This window comes from Phyllosticta capitalensis, assembly GCF_038381095.1.
Source record: "Phyllosticta capitalensis strain CBS 128856 chromosome Unknown BKA78scaffold_7, whole genome shotgun sequence".
NCBI lineage: Eukaryota > Fungi > Ascomycota > Dothideomycetes > Botryosphaeriales > Phyllostictaceae > Phyllosticta > Phyllosticta capitalensis.
The window spans coordinates 180532-193008 of record NW_027117445.1 but is presented as its reverse complement, the minus strand read 5'-3'; the positions used below and the strand labels follow the sequence as shown (position 1 = coordinate 193008).

The 12477-nt window shown below is 56.8% G+C and overlaps 3 protein-coding genes across 3 annotated transcripts; all 3 read left to right on the top strand.

The window, feature by feature from the left end:
- Positions 1-27: 27 nt before the first annotated feature.
- Positions 28-1056, top strand: BKA78DRAFT_332185 (heme peroxidase; the record flags this gene model as incomplete). Its single annotated transcript, XM_066889956.1, has 2 exons — positions 28-133; positions 164-1056. 2 exons carry the CDS (start codon positions 28-30, stop codon positions 1054-1056), a joined length of 999 nt encoding a protein of 332 aa, XP_066742321.1.
- A 1832-nt stretch (positions 1057-2888) lies between these two features.
- On the top strand, positions 2889-4177 carry BKA78DRAFT_332184 (putative glycosyl hydrolase, family 18; the record flags this gene model as incomplete). The annotated part of the gene is made up of 2 exons (XM_066889955.1): positions 2889-3189; positions 3237-4177. The coding sequence occupies 2 exons, from the start codon at positions 2889-2891 to the stop codon at positions 4175-4177; spliced, it is 1242 nt and encodes a 413-aa protein (XP_066742320.1).
- Positions 4178-5514: 1337 nt separating this feature from the next.
- On the top strand, positions 5515-8205 carry BKA78DRAFT_284481 (uncharacterized protein). The gene is made up of 2 exons (XM_066885688.1): positions 5515-6196; positions 6246-8205. Exons 1-2 carry the CDS (start codon positions 5615-5617, stop codon positions 7914-7916), a joined length of 2253 nt encoding a protein of 750 aa, XP_066742319.1. The 5' UTR covers positions 5515-5614; the 3' UTR covers positions 7917-8205.
- The last annotated feature ends 4272 nt before the right edge of the window (positions 8206-12477 follow it).

The window sequence follows — 12477 nt, the reverse complement described above, 5'->3', positions numbered from 1 at the left end:
CTTCTCTTTCGGGAAATTTTCTGAGCCATGCATACAACGTCTCTCCACGCTGCGCTGCTGCTCGCAACAACCTATGGCAGCACTGCCTTCTCCTTCTCCTTCCCCAAATCATCCAGCTCTTCTCTCTCGCGCCGTCAAGACACCAGCTCTTCCTCTTCCTCAGATAGCAGCGGCTCATCATCCGGGGACTACGGCTGCCCCGCCATCTGGACAACCATCTCCAGCGAGCTCACCGACAACTTCCTCTCGGACGGTCAATGCAACGACCTCGCGCGCGGCGCCATCCGCTTCGGCTTCCACGACGCAGCCGCAACGTCCAACAACATCGCCTTCACGGCTCCCGCCTCCGGTGGCGCAGATGGCTCGCTGCTGCTGAACCCGGACGAGATCAACCGCCGCGACAATAACGGCCTGCGCGACTACTACAACTGGTTGTCGGGATTCTACCCCAAGTACCAGGACCAAGTGAGCGCTGCCGATCTGATCCAGTTCGCCGCCGCACACGCAACCGTGACGTGCCCCGGCGGTCCGGTTATCAAGGTGCGCGTTGGGCGCGAGGACTCGGACGCTGCACCGCAAGAAGGCCTGCTGCCGCCAGGCTTTGGACCCAACGCCTCGCACGACGCGCTGCTGGCGCTGTTCACGGCCAAGGGCTTCAGCGCGGCGGACCTTGCCGCATTGATCGGAGCACACAGCGCCAGCAGGGCGTTTGCGCAGAGCCAGATTCCCACTGGAGGCGCGCAAGACTCGACGCCCGGACAGCTCGACGTCAAGTACTACAGCGAGACGTACAACCCGCCGGCTGATGTCTACCGCTTCGACTCGGACATCAACCTGTCACAGAAGAATACGTCGGTGGGAGCCGTTTTCCAGACGTTTGTGGGCGCGCAGGGCAAGTGGGCGGCTGCCTTTGCCGACGCCGCGGCGCGGCTCAGCGTCCTCGGCATCCCGGCAGAGACCGTTGCGGGCTTCGTCGATTGCACCAGCGCGCTCCCGAGCGGAACGTCGGCCAAGCGCGATATCCGAGCTCGCCCTATCAACGACCGCGTGAGGTAACGGGCGAGCGGAAGGGCGCTAGCCACGTGAAGGTAGAGCGTTGTTGAGGTGTGGTGTCGAGGTCATGTGTTTGCCGAAGTGTAATTGCTTTTTCCTCTGCTTGTCTTTCTTGTCTTCTCACCTCAAGCATCTTGGCCGGCGTGATCATTCCAAACATTTCCTAGCTCTTACGGCGTTGCCGGCGAAAACTTGGTTGCGGTGGAGTGATAGGTCTATGCATTTTTGTTGCTGCTGTATCCGGATATATCATTGGGCGAATAGAAAATCAAGAAAGGATAGGAAAGAGAGGAATTCAATAGTAGCTCTTCGCAAAGTCGCATTATCGAAATTCCATGACCAACCTACCTCGTGCGCCAGCCGGCTATGTCATGCTATCATGCTATGCCGTCCACGGTATCAATCGTCAGATGTCGAGATGATTCAAACGTCGGAGGCGGTTGGATGGCAGGCAGAGGCTGTCGGCTGTCATGTTGCGCCAGCACGCGCGCGCCGAAGCTTAAGTAGCAGCGGTCATGATGAAACCCGTTTCCGTCTGTTGCGAGATTAGCGAAAGATGGACGACAGCCAACCAAAGCTCGCGACCTACCTATTCGGGGACATCGTCATGCGTCAGTCGCGAGATAGGCTCTGCGCAGCGATGCGGCCTCGCCCACTCGTCGACCTCTTGTCGCACACCTACCAGTTTGGACAAACCCTGCCTAGTTGGGACTCGGCAGACCAGTGTCAAGTGCGCTGCAACGTGCCGGGCCGCCACCGCCAGTCGACCACCCTGCATGAGTTGCATCAACGACGGTTGTCTGCCGAGGCATGCCGATGGCAAAGACATTTGTTGCTCATGACCGCCATGCCACTCCGTCATGAGCGAGCGACGGCTCTTGTTTAGTAGTCGTCTCTTAAAGGTGTGGCGCAATTTGGGCCAGAGGTGAAGCCTTGTGTTTCAGTTTCGGGCCAACCTTATCCCCACGCTTATGCACGACACGGCTTGCGCATACGTCAAATCCCGCCTACTAGCATGATAGGACAGTAACGCATTCTGTGGCAAAATGGTACTTTGCCCGGATGAAAGCGGAGGAGGGAGGCGTTTCTTTTGTGCGCAAATAGGAAGCTGGAATAGGAGTGCTTGAAGGAGGCCGTCGTCGCGAATGAAACAGCGTGGACGGCGTTGCCAGGGATGACCAGGGCTCGGTAGTCGCTCCATCAACTCCCTCTGCGTATTTTGACTTCCAGGAACGCTTCGAAAATAGCTGGCTTTGCGCCAACCAAAGCAGGCCCGATGAGTACAACCGCGCGGTTCGTCGTCGCTTGCAAGCGCCTAGGCGGCCTGGAGTGGGCTGTGGAGTTCAGGGCGGACCGCGCAGAGATGAATACGGCGAATATAAGGTTTTGCTGCGTCTTGGTATGGCCGGGTTCATGGTCCCAGCCTATAGTCGTCTGGGGTTTCCAAGTAGGGTGCCATTGGTCATGGTTGCGTCCTACGCGGCCATGACACCAGAACCGGGATGACGTGAATGACTCGACACGCCAAAGGGGCCAAGCCCATTCCAGGTCACTGAGACAGATGGCCGATATTGCTATTAAAGCTGAGCGCGCGCCTGGTGGAGGATAAAGGGTTGCTTTCATCCACTCGGTGCGGAAGAGGCGACAATTTAGCTGCTGCGTGTCCCTCCTTGAGCAAATCCATTCCTTGCTTCCTTTTTTTGTTGAGAAGACCTCGCACCATTCCTCGACCGAGAGTGTCGACACCTACCTACAACACCATGGTTGCCATACTGCGATACGGCCTCATGGCTGCGGCAGCAATGCTGCCCAGCACTGCGTCGGCATGGTTCATGATGTACGCTGACCAGTACCACACTGCCGACCTGGGCAACCCGACCCTCAACGCTGGCATTGACCATGCGATCATGGCCTTTTTGCCGGTCAAGGACTTTTTGACCCAGGGCGGCGGAGAGTTCAAGCTGTTCGAGCCTGTCAGCACCTTCAGGGCTCGTTTCCCGGCCGGAGTCAAGGTGATGGCGGCGATCGGAGGATGGGGAGACACCGACTTCTCCACGGCTCTGCAGGCCGCCAACGTGCAGACCTTTGCTCAAAACTGCAAGGTGGTCATTGACAAGTACGGTTTGGATGGACTTGGTAAGTCTTCTCCATCGAGCTCGGGAATCTCAACTGACCGCGTAAAGACCTCGACTTTGAGTACCCTGGTGGTAACGGCATTGACTACAAGAAAGTTCCCAACTCGCAAAAGGTGTGGGAGATTGACGCATTCCCGGGATTCGTGCAGGCAGTCCGCAACGCCATTGGCAAGGACAAGTTCCTGTCGATTGCCGTTCCTGGTCTGGAGCGCGACATGATTGCCTACACACCCACGACGGTGCCCAAGCTTGCTGCGATTGTCGACTCGTTCAACATCATGTCGTACGACCTCATGAATCGCCGCGACAACTACACCAAGCACCACACCGATGTCGTTGGTTCCTACAACGCCGTTAAGAAGTACCTCGACATGGGTCTCCCCAAGGAAAAGGCAACCATGGGTTTCGCCTTTTACGCCAAGTACTTTACAACTGATCCGACTTCCGGCTGCGCCACCACTCCTCTCGGACCGAACTGCAAGACGGTACCCCTTGAGAATGCCGATGGATCAGACAACGGCAAGTCTGGTGCGTTGACGTTTGAGCCCGCTTCTCAGCCAGGCCCCGGCGGACTCCCTACGAGCTATGACGGCACCTGCGGAGCGACGGTTCAGAAGAGTTGCGCTGCACCAAACTGCTGCAGCTCTGGTGGCTACTGCGGAACGACCGACGCGTACTGCGGTCTTGCTTGTATTCCTGGATATGGCACTTGTGGCGGTGCAAGCGCTGTTTCGTCGTGGTCAAAGGCCATTGCGAACCCCATGGTGGACAACCAAGCCGGAGGCCACTATTACTACGACGCTCAGTCCAACTTGTTTTGGACTTGGGACGAGCCTGTGCACATTGAGGCCAAGTTCAACAAGATTGTCCAGGGTCTGGGAATCAAGGGCGTCATGGCATGGTCGCTTTCGGAGGACTCGCTTGACAGGCGCCACCTCAAGGCCATTCAGGCAGGTGTGAAGAAGTTGGGATTGAGCTCTGTCGCATAGTTGAAGGAAGGATTGGCTGATTGAGACGGCTGGCAATGTAAATGTATTCCACTCGACGGCATTGTACAAGGAACTATAGAGCGTTACCATGAGCATCCTAATTCGATTGAGAGAGCACAATGTCCGGTGAAGGGAGTGGTGATTTCTTGAGGCGGCGCCTTGGGAGCAGTCAGTGACGTGATGAGCTGATTATATCACACGAGCCTTGATTATTCTGTCATGTTGCAGTGACCATGGAAGTGGCCGAAGTTGGACGGAAGCTCTAGTTATGATCGACTGGTGGCAGTGTTGGTCCATTTTTGATTTGCGTCCGAGCTGCTCTGGCTTGGACCACGGGGCCACTGATGGAGGCGGGTGGTGAAGCCTTGAAGGGGCTAATATGCGCGTCGGGCCGCGTCGCCGTTGGCCGGTTTGAGCTGGAGAAATGGCTTGGGACGAGGCGCGAGGAGGAAAAGGAGGCGGGTGCGATCAAATGTCTCTGGTCATGTCGTGCGGGCTTGGCTGCGGAATTGTGAGCGGTGTTGTAGTGCAAGGCTGAGACGTGGCGCGCATGGTGGTAGGCGACACGAGGAGTGTATTCCACGAGGGACAGCGACGAATGAAGCGAGGGAGAGGGAATTGAGATTCGCCAACAGCGCAACCGGAGTCCCACGCTTTCACCCCACACGATGCGGAAATGAAGAACGGCACTCGGCGCAGCACGGCCCGGGTGTGCTGTGCCATAGCCGTGGAGCGGTGAAAGAAGGGGCAGCCACAAACGCGGAGGGGAGGAGGGGGGCGCGGAAAGATGCAGCGTTTGAAGGCGACTGAGATGATGGTGATAAAGAAAAAAGGTGAGAGACGAAGGAGATGAAGTGGAAGTCCGGAAGCTGGGCCTGGAGAGAAATCTGGAGTGACAGCGCCCAAACGGGTTAGTCAGGCACGTCAGCTGCCGAATGCCTGACTGCCTGACGCCATTGACCAATCAGCGCGGCCCGTCAAACGTCAACACCACGCCAAGACACAGCAAACACACAGCAGCATGCACGACAGCAGCGCTGCTCTTTCGGTTGAAACTCTGCCCGGCATCCGCCCTTTGCTCTCGTCTCGGGCATGCGCTTCTCCTCATCGTCACCGTCATCAACATGGCTTTATTCTGCTCGTCCTCTCGTGTTTGTACAGCCTGCGCACTGATGGACGCACAACCCGGGGCTAACGCAAAGCAGGCAACCAGACGAGACAGGGACAAATCTCGGCAGCTGCGGCGATCCTCCCTAATCATGGTCCGTTTCAACTTGGCCAACACCTACAAAGCTCAGCGTCCCTCTCTCTCTCTCCATCTGCTTCCCACCCTCTCGGCAACCCTTCGCTTTGCAGCCCTTTGCTTCTCTGATTTTTCAGAGGTCCATTCTTTCTGTCGACCCATAGTCGGGCTGCTGTCACTCTTTTACAAAGAAAATGCGTTTCATCAACTCTGCCGCCGTTGGCGGTGCCATCGTTGCCGGTGCCGGCTTCGCTGCCTCCCAGGAAATCTGCAGCGACCGCCAGACGATTTGGACCACCGAATATGTCACCATGTCCGCGCGTTCTTCGCCCATTCCGGTTCAGGCCAGCACCCCTCTGCCTGTCGCCTCGAGCCCCCAGCCCGTGGCCTCCAGCAGCTCGGTTGCTGGCGGCAGCGCGCCCCCTGCGTCGCCCGCCTACACTCCGCAGTACACCCCCTCGGCCGTGCCATCTCCCCCGGCGTCTCCCCCGGCATACACCCCCTCGCCGGCTCCGTCGTCGTCTTCGGTCTACACTCCCTCGCCGGTTCCCTCGTCTCCAGCTCCGGCCCCTGAGAGCAGCGCCCCCGCTTCCTCGAGCGTTGCTCCTCCCCCGTCGTCTTCGGCCGTGAGCGTGGACAGTGTTGTGCCCTCGAGCTCGACTCCTCTTCCCACCATCAGCTCGACCTCGTCTTTCACTTCGACGATCTACAAGACTTCGTCCCAGGTTGACTCGAACGGTGGCACCACTCTGGTCACCGTCCCCGAGACCACGACGGTATGTTGATATTGAACTGATTTTTGGAAATCCATCTAATTTGAAATAGATCTGCCCTGAGACGGCCTCGACTCCTGCTGCGGGCTCGGAGACCCCGGTTCCTACCCCTGAGTCGCCGGCGCCTACCCCCGCGACGAGCTCTACCCCTGAGGCGGGTTCCGGAACCCCAGTTCCTTCCCCTGAGTCTTCGGCTCCCCAGAGCTCGGCTCCCGTTCCTGAGAGCTCGGTTCCCCAGAGCCCTGCTGCCACGACTGAATCGTCCGTAATTGTGACCCCCGTCGTCACCCCCGTCACTCAGTGGAGCACTTCGACTCTGTACCACACTTCCACCTCTACGGACGCCACCGGAGGTGTTGTTACCGTTACGGTCCCCCACAGCACGACCATTTGCCCCGTTACGGCTACGGAGACCCCCAACCCCAACACTTCGACTTTGACCGAGGGTATCACCCAGTGGACGACCTCGACTCTGTACCACACGTCGACCTCCACTGACGCCACGGGAGGTGTGGTCACGGTTACTGTTCCCCACAGCACCACCATCTGCCCCGTGACGGCCACCGAATCTTCCGTTGCTGGCGCCTCGAGCACTTGCGACTGCACTACCACCAGCACCAAGACTGTCGACCCTGAGCCGGTAACGGTTACGGTGACTTCGACTTCGAGCCCCGCTGGTGTTGCTGCCGCAGATGTGACTTCGCCCGTTGCCGCCGTTTCCACGCCCGTTGCTTCGCCATCGGTTGACGCGGCTGTCGCTGGCCTCTCCAGCTCGCCCGCTCCGGCTGTCTCGCCCGCCGCCGTTTCTCAGGCCGTTGGTGGCGGTGTTTCCACCCCTGTTGCCGGTGTTTCTACCCCTGCCGCTGTCCCCTCGTCGCCCGCTGCTACCCCCGTCGTTTCTGACGCGGCCGCTGGTGTCGTTTCTACCCCTGAGGCGGTCTCTACCCCTGCGGCGGTTTCTACCCCTGCGGCGGTTTCTACCCCTGTCGCTCAGGCTTCTACCCCTGCCGCCGCCGCCTCGAGCCCTGCTGCTTCCGGCTCTTCTGACCTCGTTTCCGGCCTGACCGACACTGCCGGATCCGCCGTTTCGTCTGCCGTCACAACCCTCAGCGAGGCCGTCACGGGTGAGGCCACCTACTACACCTACGGCACGGACCTGTCCCAGGGCACCTGCTCGTTCTCCGGCTACACTCTTCCCTCGTCCATCTTCGGCACGGCTCTGACCGACTCTGACTGGGCCGACGCTGCCCACTGCGGTTCTTGCATCAAGGTCACCGGCCCCAACCAGAACTCGATTGTCGCCATGGTTGTCGACCAGTGCCCCGGCTGCGGAACCCACCACCTGGACCTGTTCCAGGACGCCTTCACGGAGCTCGACTCGCTCTCGGCCGGCCGCATCGACGTCGACTGGGAGTACGTCTCGTGCGGCATCACCGACGGCATCACCCTGCTCAACAAGGACGGCGCCTCCGAGTACTGGTTCGCCATGCAGGTCCAGAACAGCAACCTGCCCGTCGAGTCTCTCGAGGTCTCGACCGACGGCGGCAAGACCTGGACCAACACGACCCGCTCCACCTACAACTACTTCGAGTACGAGAGCGGCTTCGGCCAGGCTACCGTCGACGTCCGCATCACCTCGTCGACCGGCCTCAAGGTCACGGCTGAGGCCGTCACCGTCAGCTCGTCGAGCACCCACAAGGTTTCCAACAACTTTTCTTCGTAAGCGGACGTAGCTTGAGGCGGAGTGGGGGAACACGCGTCAATACCAACTCTTTCTCCTACCACTTGGCTGATGGGCTGCTGCCAACGGCATTGTTGATGGCATACTACTAGTTTTTTCTCCTTTTTTGCATGTTGATATCTTCTTTTGATCGTCCAATCTCACAAACCACCCCCCTTTTCTTGCGTGTTGGTCGTCGTATTATTTTTCGCCTGTACATTTTTTGTAGTTGCATGTGTCAATGTACTGGTCTCCTAAGTCTCTGTTAGCGTTGTGAATATAAGCAAGCAAGCGTTGCATAGTGTTGCGTCGTGTTGAAGTGTTTCGATTGCTTTCTACTTGAGCGATTGTTGTGTGCTGTCGTTGAATGGATGCGACCTGTGGAGGGAAGGTGCACCTGCTTACTTACCCCCATCCTACACTCGGAGCTGCCACATCCTCCCCTAGGTCTAGCGCCTCGGGACGCAACTTAAAACGTCTAGAGGACTGCTTGTCGTGCCGAATGAGCACCCGCCGAAAGAATGTTGCGGCTGAGTCGGGTCGTTGTGTGGCAGGAGCCAGCCCGCCCAGTTGTATGTTGACTGAAGCGAATCTACCAGATGAAGTCCCCTTCAAACTCTTGGAGGATTTCGAGCCGCCGAATCGTCACGAACAGAAAGCCCGGCTGATGAACGAGCCTTTAGCAAGAATCACTTCATGGTACGCGTGCCTTTGGATGTTAGACTTGTCTACAGGCGTACCAACCATGGTGAGGTCATTGAATTTGCTCAGGGTTTTCGGGCCGCCATGCCATCTGATGGCGGCAGCAAGCCTGCCAAATCGTCCTTTGGCAGGAGTTCGCAGCCTATGGATCGCGAGTTCGCGACTTCCACTCACCAAAGATCGCTACCAGGTTGTTTGGCAGAAATCTGCCCGCCAAACGGAAGGGATTGGCTGAATTGAGTCTGCTGAATGGAAAGGAGAGCTCAGCTGACGACCGTCCTGCTGACTGGTCCTCAAAGTGGCCAACGGGCCATCAACCTCAAAACACTCGAGGGGCTCGGGCTGGAGAGTCGAGAGCGTTGTTGGTGGGGGCCTGCCTGCCGAGCCAAACTCCAAATTGAGAATGGCCTGCTGGCAAATTACCAAAGAGGCACTCAATTTGGCGCCGCAGAATTCAGGCTGTCAGGCAAGAACGAGCCCGCTTCGCAACTTCCAGTCACCACCACCGATTGCCTCATCGGGAAGGGCGTTTGCAACTTCAAACGTCTATGGAAATGGGCCGTACTTTCGGCCGCTCTGTGCGAGAGTTATACAGCCGAATTTTGGCTCAGAATTTGTAAGTGTCTGCCAAATCAAAACGTCAGCCAAATGCATCACTTGATGGCTGACGTTGGATCCCCAGGCCGAGGCAATGTTCTGGAATCAAACCACTTAACAACTTCGGACGACTGAAGCATGAATGCCCTGCCGATTTAGCAGATTGCTAGAGCAAGCCTTTGGATCATTCGATGGCGGGAGTGACTCTGCCGAGTCGTTTGGTGGTAGGAGCAAGTCTGCCTGCCGAATCATCCTCTTTTGGTAGGAGCGAGCGAGCCCGCCTCTCGCCCATTAACCGCGACTTCTAGTCACCACCAATCGCCCAATCAGGTAAGCGGGTTGCAACTTCAAACGTCTATGAGCCCAAATCCCTTTTTTGGCTGGCATGTGCGACATTTATACAGCCGAAATGTGTAGATGTCTGCCGTCCGGTTGCCAACTCGTCGCCAACTCGTCGCCAACCGGTCGTCAACCAAATTGCCAACCAAATCCTGCTTTTGATGATGGGTGCGGTCAATGTTGCAATCGCCAAAACTTGGCCGTCTAGAGTCTCCGCGTCCTGCCGAGTTGATGGCCGCCGAGTGGTTGAATTGGTGGGAGCAAGCCTGCCAAATCGTTAGTTGGCTAGGGCCAGCGAGCCGAGAAGGCAGACGGACAGACAATCCGCCCAACGTCCCCTGCCGAAAGTGCCCATAACGCCTAGACGTTTGAAGTTGCACTTTCGGGCGAAAAGAGGCAATTGTTGTGCTACCAACTTCGAATGTCTTGGGTCGTTCAGCCTGGGAAGGTGGTATGGTCGTGCCCTCTACTTCGAGACAACATGCTCGTTGGCCACGGTGGATTTCACTTCAAGATCACATCTCTTTCTTCCCAACCGTCCCCACTCAACTACTGCCACCCTTTGCACTCAACCATCATTGCTTCTCCCATTTCTCTCCTCCAAACCACTATCACGATTCTCTCCTCTCCACTATTCTGGCTGCCTCATCTGCTCTTTTTCTCAGGACATCACACCATCAGCGCCTACGGCTCCCATCTTCCTCTCTCGGCCGCCGCCTCCGCCAGATCTCTTCAGCCTCGACTCTACGCATCTGCCCTCCCCGCCACTTCAGCAGCTCGCAGCTTAAATCATCGTCAGAATTGAGTTGGGCCTCAGGAGAACCAACTCTCACTTGGCCGCTTTACCGCTTTGGCGAACCCTCATACCTGATCTCTGGCCACGGCCTTCAGCTATCCGCGTTGCTGCACACCACCGTTCGAAATTACTTGGTCCTTACAACTCCACCACACCATGTCGTCTCAAACCGCAGAGGCCGACGCCGCGGACGAGACGGTCCCTGTGGTTACAAAGTCAGGCATCAAATTTGTTACGAAAGAGGTTGCAGACGAGTTCTTAAAGATCCAGGCCCTCCTCAGCGACCTCAAGTCCAATATTCCAGAGTTCGGCGGAGCGTCTGAAGATTACGTGTCCAATGAGGAAATCAACCGTCTTCTCTAAGATGTCGTTAACCCAAGCACCAAGTCTGCACCAGAAGAACTTGGCCCACCGCTTGATCGGCACACCAAAAATTCCTGATTGATCACCATCTTCGCGATAACGTCAAATCATGACTTGATCGGGTAAGGATCACGTGCAGTATTCCAATTCCATAAGAAGTGAAACTGACTGATGTCAAGTATGCGCTTCCCGAGCTCTGATGAAATCGTCACACCCCGTAAGACCCACCCCATCCCGCAACTTCCCCAATCCTTGCGAGATGATATGGATATTTGCGGATCTGTGGCGAAGTTCTTTCCAGCAATTGAGGCTGGATGGGGTTTCACTGAGGCCACGGGCCACAACGCGCCTGCCCACACTTCAAAAAGGCGGGACACAGCACGTAAGATTTTTCCACGCGCACACATCCGGTTCCCGAAAGACTTACACAATGATAGTCATGATTCACCATTTTCGTCATAACCGTATTCCGGAAGGCCTTTCCCCCGGACTCACTGAATTACACGCTGCATAAGAAGCACTGCGTGCAAGAGAAGACGGCGCTACAGAATAAGATATGGTTTCTTCCCAAGAGGAAGACAAGCATCCAGAGTTGGCCTTTCCTTCTAAAGTTCATACTTGGAATCGTGTCCTTTCGTGATAACATCGCTTTCTTGGGGAACTTTAGGTGTGAGTTCATCCGCGAGGCGCAGACTCCGCCATCTGAGTCGCCGGAAGAAAAGGGCGTTCGTATCACCCGCCAGAAGACCATGGGGACCAAAGTCAATGAGCTCAAGAGAGAACTCATAAACACCTATGCGGTCTTCAAAAAGTCACTTTGCATCCAATTTTCCTTTACTGCTTTTGTTTCGGCTTTAACCACCAAGCCCCTGCCCCTTTTCCAATTCCAGACGCGGTAGATAGCACCTGAAATCCACCTCAATCCCTTTCTACCCGAACCGTTGTTCGTGATCCGTGATCATTTTCATTCCGATCTTTTTGTGCACCTCGCTTCGATTACGTCCACGACAGGAGAGCAGTTCAGACACCAGAACCAAAATCCTCGACCCAAAATCAGCACACACAAACGCTTTAGTTTCTAGAAGGTGGCTGACCAATAATTCTACCGAGCTCCCTACTTACCCATCCCGGGAAGGAGCACTCGGGTACGTCAACACATGCCTAAAGACCAGACGAGCGGCCGGAAACACCCCTTCCATTCCCCCTCATTTCAAGCTCCGCCTGGAGCCAACCTCCCCATGCGGGTAGTCAATGGCCTCCAAACACACGCAACACGTAATGGAGGAGGGTGGTTTGCGGAAGGAGAGTGGAGAGAGGGAGAAGACGGGTAGCTTGACTCATCGTGCAGAGCAGGCAGGCGGTTTCCAAGGACAGAATGTTCGCTGCAGCATAGAGCGGGGCCTGAACGGAGGCGGCCATTGCCGTAGTTGCCCACCGTAGAGAAGGGACAGCCAGGCAACGAGCCGAGTGCTGATGGTGAAGTGGCTGACAGGATGAATGAGGAAGGATGAGGGTGGACGGGTGGGAAGAAAAAGCAGAGCGGCGGGCTCACACTCAAAGGCAGGCTGGAGTAGGTACGCCGGGTGCAGTGGGTGTTTGGCAGGTGCGGTTGGGTGACTGACAGCCTGGGCGTGGTAGACGTTGGCAGTAGCCAGCGGCCTGCCGATTCCACGGCGCCATCACCGACTTCGCATCCTCCATGACCTGGTGAGCTTCTTCTGGCGGTTTTGCTGGCGTCCAACAACTCTCTGCCACTTCGATACCTTT